Raw genomic sequence first — 14,313 nt, 5'->3', positions numbered from 1 at the left:
CCCTCACTGGAAGAGCAGAACATTTGCAATTAAGTTTCTGATGCAAATCATGCACATTCACGAGTTTGTAAATTTCTTTCCATTAATATTCTCATAATATTCAAAATGTTATTTCAACAATGGAAAGCAAATGCAACATGGGGTGTGGACAAAGCTGAAATAGATTCAGTACATAAATGCTCAGAAATCCCTGACTGTTTTGTTTTTTTTTGGTTTTTTTCATTAATATTTTATTTGGGTATTCACCCAGCTCTACTAATAATATTGTATTTAACTTCCACATAAGAGTACTGTGAAGATGGATTAATTAATTTTTATACAGTGCCTTGAAGATGTAAAGTATTTTTACAGTGTATACTGGATTTACACTTCATTTTCTTTAATATTTACATACTTCAAGGTCTGTCGAGAAACTGCAGAATTCTTCTGTGAACGCGTTGAGTTTATTTTGTTGTTGTTTGTTGTTAATGTGAAGAATCATGCAATTTTGAAGGATGAGTTTGTATCAAAAGTCAACATTAGCTTTCCTTGTACTCAGGAATGGTCCTGGACCAATCCTTTTGTGAGAACTCACAACCTATAGGAAGGTGGGTGGACACAGCGCCAGTAGAGAGAAGCGATGGTGTTAAATGGATTAGCCAAACAAAGTGTTGCGACCTTTGCAAGGGCTGCATATATTGAAACTGAGTAGAATGAGACCAGCCTGCTACAGAAGATGAAATATGGAAAGAAGGACAGTGGTGACCTGTGTAATCTGCCCTGTAGGTATGCTGCTTTTCACAACAGGTCTCCCTCTTGGGGTCATGCTGACTGAAAGTCAGTGTTTCCTTAGGAAAAACAATGAGAATTTGCAACATTTTTAGATTAGCTGTTAAATTTTCGAAACGTGGCTCCATCTTACTCTGTCTTTTGAAAATTAACGTCCTAACCCTTCTGCTTTGAATTTAAAAATGACCATTTCAGACTCCAACATCATGTTTAAGTCAATGGGACGTGGGCATATATTGTGCTTTATTAACAAAGGACAGGTATTCCAACAGAGTAACCATTGGACATTGACCTCTGTCATGTGACGGGAATATTAAGTCCAGTCATCTGAGTCATATCCATTTTACAGGTATGCTCCCAAATACGCTGAGAATGTATGAAATAAACAAATATCCATAAATGTACAGTAGATTTTCTTGCTTGATTTTGAATAATCTTCTACCTTTTAAAAAAAAATATCCACTCATCTTGGAATATGAAGAAAAGAGGGATAAGTGAATGGTGATACAATGCAAAATTAAACTGTGCCTAATTATATCAATAATTTTCCTGTTTTTTTTTAATGATTTAAAATGTATTGATCTAAGCTTTATTCATAAATCTCTCTGAAGTTTGCATTTAGTTTTGCTTTAAAGGTAGATGGAGGCCTTGAAAATTCCTTGTCTTTGATGACAACTTCAGAAAATTAGTTGCAAACTAATTTTAAAAGGTTATTTCATTATCCACTTACCTTTAGGATAAACAGATCTCTTAAATGTATTAATTTACCTCGATAGGGCCATTCAAGCTTCTGCTTCAAAACTTTTGCTGGATTTGTATTCACCTGAGAGGGGAGGAAAATAATCAGATGGAGATTGCATTATTTGTTAAAATATGGGGGCTATGACAGTGACACATGTCTTCATCTAAATCATCTACTGAATTTAAAATAGAACTCTCTAATCTAAGCAATTGTGCACAAATCACTCTAGCATTCACAGGCAATGGAGAAGTAAATCAATAAGTAAGCACAAAATATACGTAAGCATATTTATTGTGGATGAGTGACTCAACTTTTCAGCTTAATGGCTTGCTGTTTCTAACCTTAATTATTACCACTACTTCATGAGAATCACAGCAGGCTCTAAATCCCATATGATAGAGACACTTGGAAAATTATCTGAAGTAAAGGAACATAACTGTGACACTTGTTATAAGAACAATCCTGTAATTACTAGTCTCAAACTCCCAAGTTACTAGTCAGCTAGCCAGAATATCTGCAGGCATCTACAGTAGGTCATAGATGGGTTACGTATGCCCGCAAAGCATTCTCTTCTCTCTCCATCATATTAACTGGCATTTATTACCTTACTGTAAGTATTTTTTATGCTTGTTTAGTGAGAGCTACAGAAACCTAATATGGCATCTCTGGGATATATCATCCCATTTAATATTGTGATCAACATGTAGAAATTAAAATGAAAGATATGCACAGCAGCCTCAACACTATTTTTACATACTACTGACTTCTGATTGCTTTCACTGTGAGGAACATAACTCTCTTCGAGTTAGGAACGCGGTGTGCATGTGCACATGCACGCTCTCATGAGCAAAAAAGAATGAGCATGTGTATGTGTGAGAGTATGTGCACACACATTCAATGGATAAAGTTGCAAATCATGTATTTTTTAAACAAAAAAGGTATTGTTCTTTGGCCTTCCCTTGCCAATTCATTGAATGAGAATTAAAAGAAATCAAAATCAAAATCAAAAAGACTTTAGGTCAGGGTCACTTACTGTATACTACAATTAGTTTCTGGCTCTAAAACAAAGCCAAAGTAGATTGATATTGGTGGGTGCAGAGGATAAGGACACGCTGTACTGTTTGTATTTTCCTCCTAGAGATGTGACAACTCACAGTTGGTGTGTGATTGCCTGCCTGTCTTATCTTTAGTGGGCAAGTCACACATTAAGCTGGTAAGGAAAGATCCAGGATAACACTGGGAGATGAAATATACAGGTAACCGCTATTCATCTTTTGCATTTTAATTATATCTTTTATTTTTAATACATTGAAAGCATTCAAAGGAGATACTGTTCTCCATCATGAAAGTATTTCCTAAGCCTTTCTGTAAATACACAGCAATCTGGAAAGATCATATATGCAGTAAGTTAAAAGCAAATGCAAATGTTTTCTATTTTGATAAATAACATTAATTGACTAATCAATCAACCAATATACCAAAACACTTCTTTGGAAGTTTACAAAGAAAGCATCTGGAAATGCAGGGGTTCAAAAAACCATGATATTTTGGCATGTTACATATACTGTGTATTTGGTATTACATTTAAAAAACAAAATAATAAATGTATAGTTTAAATATAGAACATCAAAATCAGGAATAGAAAATACTATATGCAATGGGACGAGTATTTCCCTATTTGATTTCAATGGAGTTATACAAGAGATGAATGTGGATACACGTGGTCAAGAAGAGCAGCCAACAAAAAACCAAAAGGAAATTAACATAGGATTTTTCATATAGATCCAAGCCCTATCTCCTAGCAGAGCCCAAGAAATTGGTCTGCAAGCAGAACATTTCCTTAAGGAAAGGAAATGTCCATCTACTTAACCAAGAAAAAAATGGAGCTAAGCCCCAGCCACTACTGCAGCTGTAATATTGAGTAACATAGTGAGATTAATTATCAGGGGATCCACGTAACAGCTAATCAACTACCAGAAGAACACTACTGTTGCAGACAGAGAGCCAAGGACTCCATAGGGAACAGTGCCACAGATATTCTAAACTAGATCTACATTTATCGCCAATCTCCAGAAAATGCAAATCAGGGGTTGCCAAACAAAGATGCTTTTTTTTTTTTTTTTTTTTGCTGTACCCTTATCTTAATTCCTCTCTGTGCACGTCCATCCCCCCATCACACTGCATTAAAGCATCTTTAGGGGCTGTTCCAACTTTTGCTAGGCTGTAATAACCACACAGGACCCAGAACAGTCAATAACTGACACAGTCTAGAGCAGGGGTGTCAAACATATGGCCCGTGGGCCGCGTGCTGCCATTGAAAGTTGCAGTATATTTCGCGGTGAGCCCAGGCCGCATTGCCTTTTTAAGAGATTTCTCAGCGGATGGTGTTGCCACTTGAAGAGATTCTTAAAGCAGCAATACCTTCCTCCCCAGAAGCCTGCCGCCGAAAAGAAAAGCGTGAGACTCCCTGAATTTTTCGGCGGTGGGCATCGCTGCTAGAAATTCCTTAAAATGGCAACGCAGCCAGGACCGACCGCAAAATCCCGCCGCCGAAAAGACAGAAGTGGCCCGAATTCTTCGGCGGCGAGCATTGCATGGCCCCAGCGAATTCAAGTTTATGTGAATTTGGTCATCACCAGCATTGAGTTTGACACCCCTGGTCTAGAGGTATCCCAGCTAGGCCCCCTTCCCATTACTACCTTGGCAGTAGGGAGTGTAGCAGAAGAGACCTCTAGCACAGCTCTATGCTACCAAAGATCCATCTTTACACAGAGGTCCTCATCCCTGAGTTGGTCAGTAGTTTAGGAATACACAAGCTGTCAACATTTTTCACGCCAGCTACCAAATTCTGTTCTCACCCCTCTTAGTGTCATCCCTTGACCAAACAGTTTTAAGGACATGATAGGCACCCCTGAGAAGGCATTGGGGGGCACAGATAATCCCTCTGGCAGTAGTGCCTCCTGTCCCCTTGACCAATCAGCACTGATACGAGTCCAGAAATCACAGCCCTCAATGTCTTCCGAGACCCCCACCCACTGGGGCATGCACCATATATGTATGTTTTTACTTCTGGGGTTCAATCAGCTGAATCATTCAGCTGGGGCTGAATCATGACCCCTTCTGCAGCCTGCCTATGTTCCTCTCTGCCAGTCAGTCTCAATCTAGGCCTCCCTGTAGGCCCAACTGGGAGTGTGAGCCAAATCGGTGAGGACTACAAACCCTAGATCAACCAGAGAGGATATGTAGGCTAGAAATTTGTCCTCCAGCACTTAGCCATTGGAAATTTGGTAGCATCATCCCAGAAGCACTCAAACTGTCATGGTATAAAAGAGGCCATCTTGTTTCAAGATCTTATTTTCAGAGAGCATGAAAGTGCAGAGAGGAATTAATTAATGACATCTGATCATTTTCATTTCCACTATATGCTCATGTGAAATAAACTGCTGAAGTAATTAGGCTTATTGAACATATAACAATTACTGCACAAACTTGTTCAGAGCATGCATATTAAAAGAGAGAAACAGTAATAGTACATATGCTGGTAGCAACTCCATATTAAGATTACCTAACGTGGCTAATTAGAACCTCATTAAATCTAAAAATCAAGGAAATGCCAAGTTAGGGGGAAGTCTTCAATGTTCAGTGTTGCTCAAATATCACACAGAATGCTGACAAGGACACAACAGAAACTTCACTTCTTCCTCAAGAACATACATGGAAGCATACCCAACATACAATTAATTCATGCTGTAAAGCAAAACCTTAACTCTGACCTCAGCAAGAACTGTTTTATCAATGGTGGATGATAAGAATATGAAATCACACTTAAGGTTTTGTATTATTGGCATCAGCATAATGTAAACAAATACCATGAAGCATTTGTATTTTCATCTATTTTCCTCCAAAACAGAAAATAGAAGTATCCCCTACTTAAATTATTAACAGTAGCTTCAGAAGGGCTACCTCCCCTGCTTTAGGAATGCCCGCTTCAGTCTAGATCAGTACCATCCTCACATATTTGACAGGACTTCAGTCACCCATAACTCATTTTTTTCAAGTCAGTTCTTACAATCAAATGTTATCAAGAGCCAGTGTTTGTAATTTGTCCCTACTGATGGCATACTATGCATTGCCCAAAACTCTCATTAGTTTTAAAGCCTCTGGTATCTGGCGAGCTTTCAGTGTCAGCAGGTCATCCAGAGAGAAGTTGACTATGGTTTCCTTATTGCTTCCCTAGATACTGAATTCTCAGCACTGGGATTAAAATGTAGCAGTTAGAATGAATATCTTGGGAAAAGGGGCTACTCTACTATGTAATAATAGCTTCTCGACAGGTGCACAACTCTGCTCAAGAATTGTTTGCAAGTCAAGTGATCTTGAACATTTCTCAATCTACTCTATCTTAGTGAAGAGAGCACTAGAACAACTGAGATGAAGCATGGAGGTGGCACCTCTAATTGCTTCTTAATTTAGTGCAATACGTCCAGGGAACACTCATTCCAAAAAGAGATACAGCGTTTTTACCAAGAGATTTTACACATCCTGGCTTCAGACATGACTAACTATCTTCCCTCAGCCCACGATAGTATATATGTAATATGCTCTTAAAGTGGTGAATGTCACAATTCAGGGTCATTGCACCTATATTCCCCCACCATGGTCCAGCAAGGAAACTCACCTTTTAGGCACTCAGCTCTCAGCCATCACCTCTCAGGTAGAAACACACGTCTCTCTTCCTTCTGACTAAAAACTAATAGAGGAATCTTCACACATGCTAATAAGCTTACCAGAGAACACCCTTCTTCCCCCATATCCCCAACTCCGGCAGGGACTCTGGTAGGAATCATTTCTTCAAATCCCACCAATGTTTTTTCTGTGTTTCCAAGTTTGTAACAGCCTTAGTTCAGAACTAGCACACCCACAAATGGGTTAGCTTTTCCTTTATACAGCTTAGGCCTTTGATCTTCAGGTTCCAGGAACAGAGTCATCAGTAGACAGTGGTTCTGTCATCGGGGTGTAGTTTCAAAACTTTAGGTTTTTGCATAACCAGAGATGGGAATTTGCATTCACCTTTCCCTAGAGATTCCCCAGACAAATCACTTGACACTGTTGGTCCCAGAAGTCCATTCTTGTTTGGCCCATTGTTCAATATAGTCCTTGGAAGTTCATGAAAATTCCAAGGACTCAATAATACATAACTTTTGCATTTAAATACAATGGACTCCATAGACATTTCAACTTTATTCAATAAGATTTTTTTAAAGATATTGCATGAAATTGCCATATCTAGCACAGTCATTGTCTCAAACAATATCTAACAATGAGCCTAACAAATAATAAAACGTAAGCTTTTCTGATAGAGCTCAATGAGAGAAGAGCAAAAGATTAGCCCTTGGCATGTTCTAAAAACAAAAATGGCATGTTTGAAAGCAAGAATGTCAAGGGGAACACAGAATGGCTTCTGAAGACTCTAAAGCAGAGTTTGGGAGAAGACCCCACCTCCAGGGGACGTCAGAGCTGAGGAGGGGTGGAATTAACAGCCTTTTAACCTCCTTCAAAAGGGGAGAAGAAAGGGGAATTGTGCCATATGGACTGTTGTACTAATTGTCAGTTGAACTGTGAAAAGTGAATGAAAGCTCATAAAGTGTTCCAATAAGCTATAAAACAATAAATGTTGGTGGGGAAAGGTGCAAAAGGACTGCAGAAAGACGGAATTAATCCAAACAAAAGAAGCCTACTGATATAACTTAAGGATGGTGTTAAGAGCATGCCTGGTAAACAAGAGAAACATGGGACCGGAAATTAATAATCCAATATTCATGGGGTTGGAAATTAGGCCTTATTTTGGTTAACAACAACATGAGAGAATAGGCTGTTCCACTCATCACCTTCCTTCTGGGTTCTTAAAGGAGAAGGGTATAGCTGGGAGACTTAAGGTGTCTGACAAACTGCTGACTGGGAAATGACGGTGGACCAGAAGGAGTGAACTTCATCATCCTGGCTGCCACCCCCACGGTCTCCAGGAAACCTAAGATCCCCCATGACATTTTTGTCACCTTGATCCTGAAATATGTCCTTATCACATCAGGTCATTGAAAGAGACCCAGATGGCACCACTACCTTCACTGGTTTTGGCTAAACCACCTGGGATGTGCAACTTTTGTTTTTGCTTTCACCACCACCTCCAATGTGTCCTTTTCCTTCCTCTTCTCTCCTCCCACCCCCCTTCCCTTTTGCCTTCTGTTTAATAGAAGTCTAGCATAACTTCCTAAGACTGTATATTTTGCCACACTGCTGTAAACCTGTAACTGTAAGGGCAGCAAAAAGCAATACCCTTAATAGCCCAATGCTGGTACAAGTTAGTGAGTCCTTGGAGCAGTAGAGAAGATCACTTGCTTTGCCTTTGTTTCCTCAGCAGTGAGCTTGCAAGTAAAAGTCAGCGCTAGAGACAGAAGCTGTATTTTCTCTCTCTTTCAATCTTTTCTCTCCCTTTTTGTAAGCATTTGTCTTGTCTTCTAGGAAACGAGATCCAGGAAACAGATCCAGTCATATTAACTAACTTTTTTCTCTTTTTGCCCCATAAAGGGCAGTTATTACCACCTTTAATATCTGTAAGAGGCTGTTACATGCATGGGTGGAGGGCAGTGGTCCTCGGGTCCTTTCTACAGCTAAGGGAAAGTGAATAAGTGATATAGTTTAAATGAAAGCCTTACTTAAAACACTTTACATTTCAAAGGCTTTCACTGCTTTTTCTTCTTCTTCTCCCCCCATATCTTTAGAAGGTTAAAAGAATTTTTATTTGGGTTTTTGCCATGGGATTAAGCAGGCTGAGTTATCTATGGTCCAAAACCCTGAATCATGTTTAAAACCGTTAATGTTGTACACTTTTGACTCTCTTGGGCCATTTAGTCAATCAAAATTAAGACAACAGGACCCATTAAAAGAACCGGCCAAAACTCAGAATTTCTAATTCAAGGGAAATTTTGAAATTTCTTTTTTTTTCTGATTTGGAACAAGAACAAATATTTCCTAATTTTCTCCACAAACTGTATATTCCAAAAAGATTTTGATTTTTGAAAAATTTCATTTAAGAAATTTGGTTCAGATATCCAAGTTTCATTTTGCAATTTTTAATTTTGTTTCAGAATTTAAAAATTTTGTTTTAAATTTTATGGATGTTTCATTTAAATATTATTTCTTAACATGTTAATAGCAGTACTGTTTTCTTGCCATGAAACACTGACACTTTACAGCACAAACAGGAGACATTTTGCTTTAGAAAAGGTTATAAAAACAAAACTTGGATGGATTGAAATCAAGGGCAAGCTCCCATTCATTTAAGCAGGATCAAGATTTAGCCCAAGTCCTTTTGCCATTGCTTTTTAATATTTCCTCTAGAAGAGAAAGTACCTCTTTTCATCCTATTTTCTCTTCTCAAAGTAATGCTGCTTACTCACCTATCTATCTATGACACTTCAATAGGCAAAAGGTCGTTTCAAAAACAAAACGCTACTATCTTTGCAAGCTGAGGCCAATATGTATAAACAAATAAAGTAACAGTACAACCCAGATACAGTTGATTTGGTAATCTGGATTTTTAATATTTACTAGCAGCAGGGAGTTTGAATTGCACTTTGACTTTTTTTTTTTAAAATTGGCAGATAGTTTCCTCACATATCCTGCATAGCTGTTCATAATCATTTGGACAGGTCATTGGTTCCTACATATGAAGCTGTCTGAAAAGATTGCTGACAGTGTTCAGCTTTTTTCCACCATGAATGGACTCTGGGGTATTCAAATTCATTTGGGAAGCATGTCATTCTAAAATGTCGAGGAACGTACAAGATGTCAACATATTTTGAAACTGTAGCAATACCAGTGAAAGTTGTTCATGTGTTTATTAATAGAGCACTCTTTTCTTCCTTTAGTACGAAAGAGAAATAGCTGTATTGCACTGATACTTCCCCCCCCAAAAAAATAGCAGTATCCAGTCTCCAATAACTTTTTACTACGATGCACTGGTTATTTTTTTTAAAACCAATCATACAACATAATAGGAGTCAGATACCAACTACATTTTGGGTAATGAGATATGCAAAGTGAAAAACAGGGGCAGCAGCAGTAGTTGTTCTTCTCTGTCTAGTCCATCTTATCTCTCCATCTACCTTGTCCTTCCTCTTCCCTCCTTGAACTCAATTCTCTCTTGCTTCCTACTCCTCCCATCCCTCCCTCCTCCATTCTCTGCCACACATTCTCTTCCCAGAAACAGGCTCCAGTACCCTTTCTCCATGTCTTGCCCCAGTTTGGTACAGTGAAGATAAAAATGGCACAGGCATCAACCCAGGATGGATCAGTAGCCCCTTGCACATGACAATGGTATTGCTAAGGGCCTGTAAGTCTTGCTACGTGCTGGAGACAATAACTCTCTGAATCATGGGAAATCGACTCCTGTACAAGAGTTGTTGAGTTGCTCTCTAGGGAAGATTGATAGGGCAGGAGTGATAAGAAGGCAGAATGGTAACAGATTTTCTCCATGCTTCACTCTTCTCCAGCCTTAGCCTTGACTCTTTTGTCCTTCTGTACCCCATGTCTCTCATTGCAAGGTATGGCCTATCAATGCCCAGTCCTGGCTAACCTCCACCATCTACTTCCTCCATTCCTGTCATTGCACTGCCATCGCCTCTGTTCCAGATCCTGTGACCAGGCTGACATCCTCCACTCCAAATTCACTCTCTCCTCTTTCTGCTCTGCCACCTTTCTAGCTGCACAATTTTACTTCTTCAACTTAACTGAATCCTACATACTCAATCCCAGCTGCCTTTTCGCTATCTCTGACTCACTCCTCAAAACCTCCTCTCCTTCTGACTCCAATTCTCTCTCTGCACAAGATCTCACTGATTTCTTCAAGAAAAGAACCCAAAAACCCCATGACATTTTCCCTTAGCTTGGTGCTAAGACCACTATCTATCATGCCACCCAATATTGTCTCATTGTTTGCTTGTATTTTCTCATCCAGTCTTTTTCTATTTGTTGTTTCCTTAGACTGTAAACTCTTTGGAACAGGGACAGGTTTTCTTTTCCTGTTTGTGCAGCACCTATCACAATGGGATCCTAGTCCACGTCTACAGCTCCTATGCACTATAGTAATACAAATAAATATAACAACTGGTCACAGGCCTAAATAGTGGCCTTCAGTGTAATGTTCAGCCTGCTGTCGCTTTCACTGGGTCAGGTGACTCCTCATTGCGGTTGGGGTGTACAAAAACTGGGACAAAATATTGAAAAAAGGAAGATTCCTGACTATCAGAAATGTATGGTCACTTATCAGTTTTGGTCTTTGAGCATCTGGAGTTACGAAGTTTTAAGCCTAGATTTTTAGAAGTGAGTATACCAAAAGGTGTATGCATCTTGCACCTGATAGACACACACAAATCAAAGTGCACACAATCCTGACTTGCACACAGACTGGCTAATGAATTCATACAGACTGAGCACATGCAGAAGTACACAGGTGTATTTGAAAATTTAGAACTTAATCTATAGGTAGGCTTGGAAGGATTAGGTTTTTATCTGTAAATGTTGATTTCTTGATACACACAAACCGATGAAAAACATTTATCAATAATAATATTTACAAATAGGAAAAATAAGAAAAGTGCTGCCTGAGAACTTCGATAGCATTTGATTTAAGGATATTTACTTTGTGTATTTTCATATATGATGTTGACAGTATGTTTTAACAGTTCTAAAGCTTTACCTTTTTGAATCTCAGTATCTACTCATTAAATTATTGTCCAATCATCATAGATTACCAAAACTGATAATTTTAATTGAAAAATGAAAAACACGCTTAAAAATAAACATTGATATTCCATTAATTTTTTTAAAAATCACATTCTGCCTGTCTATTGGCTAACTGTCATTGGAGCTGGATATTCATATTAAGCAAGTGTACAATAAAGTAGTATGGTCAAGTGATTAGAACAGCTGAATAGATGCCAGGAGTACTAAACTCTCTCTCTTACATGCTTTCAGACAAATCAGTTAACCTGTTTGTAACTCAATTTACCTGACGGTAAAATGTGAATACTGAACATACCTCAGCAATGTTGAGAGAGTTAATGTTTTTCAAATGAATTGCGATTCCCCAGGTGCCACACACAAATGAATAATTATTTGCAGTTTCTAATTATATTGGATAACCATTGTAACACATTAAATAAGCATATACTTTGAGTTTATGAAAAGAACAATTTAAAAGATCAACAATGCTTGTGCCTTCTTACACAAAGGCTACTACATAATTTTCAAGAATAATGTACCTTGTATTTTATATCTCGGTGATCTGTCCAGCTCAGCTGAAACTGCTATTCAATATTCTAACAAACCAATTTCATCTCCCAGAGCAAATGCACATTTTCAAGGAATTGGAGGGTCTCCCCCCCTTCCCCCCGCCTTACACATGGTTGTATTGAAAGATTGCTTAAACATAGCACAGTAAGATGATAAAAAAAAATACAGGGTCACTGCACCAGTTTTATTTTCAGTGATGTGTTGAGTCATCTACAAATGTTGAGGAAAGAAAATTTTCTATATACCAGAAAATTACATTTCATATAATGTATCTGTCGAAATCTACAAGTTGTTTGATAGAATTTTGCTGAGTTTGTGAAAATGGGCAACTGAGAACTTTTAGAGGTTTGTTGAATTTTATATATTATATCTACAGTAGAACCTGAAAAAATATGTTTACTTCCAAACAAACCTTTCAGTGACATTGGATTTGCCTTTTACAGTGTGTAACAAAGCCACTAACAAGACAGGTTCCGAATGATGGATGGTAGACATTTCTGATAGAGAAGAGCCAAAGCTGGTTACCACCAAGTTTTCAGTTCTGAATACTGTAAAAAATATTTTTGGATATCTTTACGTGCACAGTTCTATTGCCAACCTAACTTGACTTCAGCACTTAGGAAATTAAGGTGGAGGCAGAAGAGGTAGGGTATTGCCCTGCTTTTGCTGCCTTATTTAGAAGTATGGTTATTTTCCTCATCCCTGGTGAAAATGTAAGGCAGTTTTCACTGTCAGACAATGATCATGTAACCACAAGAAGCTTTTATACTGAAAAATAAAATGGAGAAATATTTGTCAAATGGCTAACATCCTCATGTGAAAAATTCTGGGTAAAAATGTAAATTTGTTCATAAAAAGGTACAATATTGGCATTTTTGCTTTGTGGAAATGGTGAAATTTTGTCCTAGATTAAATCTGTGAATATTTGAAAGGTATGCAGAATAAAAATGGCCAGCAAAAAAGTATAGGTCCAGTCCAGCAAGCTGCTCAACACATGTGTGGCCTTGCCAGTCAGATGTTCAGTTCAGTTTTCTAGGAAGTGGCCCGTTCGTACCTGCAGATTTACAAGGATAATATAAAAAGCTCTTTTTAAAAAACATGATCTTAAAATATAATGCTCACTTAGTAACAATGATTACCTTAGTGGACATGATAGGCATAGAAGTAGTACAAGAGAAAAAAAATACTATAGAAATATACAGGAGAGAAAAACTGACCAATAAAAAAAGGGGAGAAAGTTAAAGAAAATTAAAAGAAAAAAGTTAGCTAGTAGGAGTTATGCCGTGAGACATATTTATTTTTGATTTGTAAAATGCTTCTATCAAATCACAGAAAGTCATTTTTTGAGACTTGTGATCTTAGAGTATCAGAAAAGGATGAAGTGAATGGAAGGGAAGGTTACCTTGTACACTAACTGGAGTTCTTTGAGATATTTTTCCCTAAGGATGCTCGCTCAACTTCAGGCATGCATGCATGCAGGTGCTTTTAATTGGATACTTTTGGTGGCAGTGCCCATTCACTCTGCACATGCACCCTAGCTATCCTCATGTCCCAAACTGAACATATATAAGGCAGTTTTGAATTAACAGTCCTTAGTTCCTTCTCTAAAGTCTGGCAAGACAAGATTCTGAAACAGAGGAGAAGGAGGGTGAGTACTGGAGCACCTATAGCAACAGATATCATGAAGAGCTCCAGTTAATGTACAAGATAAGTAACTGCTCCTTCAGGTAACATCCCTATGGGTACTCCACTTCAGGTGATTCACAAGCACTACTTCCTACAGGAGGTAAGTACTTTGGAGCTCAGTCGAAGACTGATGAAAAACAACAGTTTTAAAAGCAACATCTGCTTTGGAGGCATGAACCAGAACATAGTGCCCGCAAAAGGTGTAAACCAAAGCCCACGCGGCAGCTGTACCGATTTATGCAATTAGAACATTCTTCAATAGCACTCTGGGTGTAGGTTGTGATCTGGTAGAATTGGCTGCAAGGGGACTTGGAATTAGCAACCTCATAAGATAGAATGTAGCCAGAGACTCCTTTGGAGAATCCTTGGATTGAGATAGGGGCCCCTTCAACTCTTTTTGCAAAAGAAACAAATGTACCATCTGGAAGAAACCCTAATAGATTTGGTTCTTTCTAGATAGAAAGCCAAAGCTCTAATGTCTAACGAATGAAGTGAGGCATCCTCCCTGGAGTGATGAGGTTTAGAGTTTAAAAACAAAAACCCATACCTTTGAGTGTCCTGATTGATATGCAAATCTGAGGTTACTTCAGTTCAGGAGTAGTCAATGGGCAGACCCACAGGAGAAATCCAGACCACCAGATGCTTTTGAATGGATCACAAAGTCTTTTTATTTATTTATTATAATTATTATTGCAGTATGAAAAACATCTCTCTAGAGTCTGGGCCTTGACTATACTTTGACAAAAAAATAGATTATCCTGCTT

The 14,313-nt window shown here is 38.3% G+C and overlaps 1 protein-coding gene across 17 annotated transcripts in view; it reads right to left on the bottom strand.

Annotated features, from left to right (window-relative positions):
* The window catches only part of LOC137167385 (cadherin-10), a 210,421-nt gene that overhangs the window by 158,785 nt on the left and 37,323 nt on the right, over positions 1 to 14,313 (bottom strand). For 11 of the 17 annotated variants that reach the window (XM_067569540.1, XM_067569660.1, XM_067569623.1 and 8 more), the window contains one exon: positions 1,537 to 1,591. In XM_067569540.1, the coding sequence (XP_067425641.1) occupies positions 1,537 to 1,591 (55 nt within the window). Of the gene's footprint in view, positions 1 to 1,498; positions 1,592 to 6,188; positions 6,223 to 14,313 lie in introns of those variants that run through there. The other 6 variants (XM_067569566.1, XM_067569556.1, XM_067569632.1 and 3 more) reach the window with 2 other exon arrangements.

This window comes from Emydura macquarii, unplaced genomic scaffold (assembly GCF_026122565.2).
Source record: "Emydura macquarii macquarii isolate MOO-44397 ecotype Brisbane River unplaced genomic scaffold, CSIRO-AGI_Emac_v2 contig_320, whole genome shotgun sequence".
NCBI classification, from domain to species: domain Eukaryota; kingdom Metazoa; phylum Chordata; order Testudines; family Chelidae; genus Emydura; species Emydura macquarii.
The sequence above is the reverse complement of the archived record's forward strand: the minus strand, read 5'-3'. Positions and strand labels throughout refer to the sequence as shown.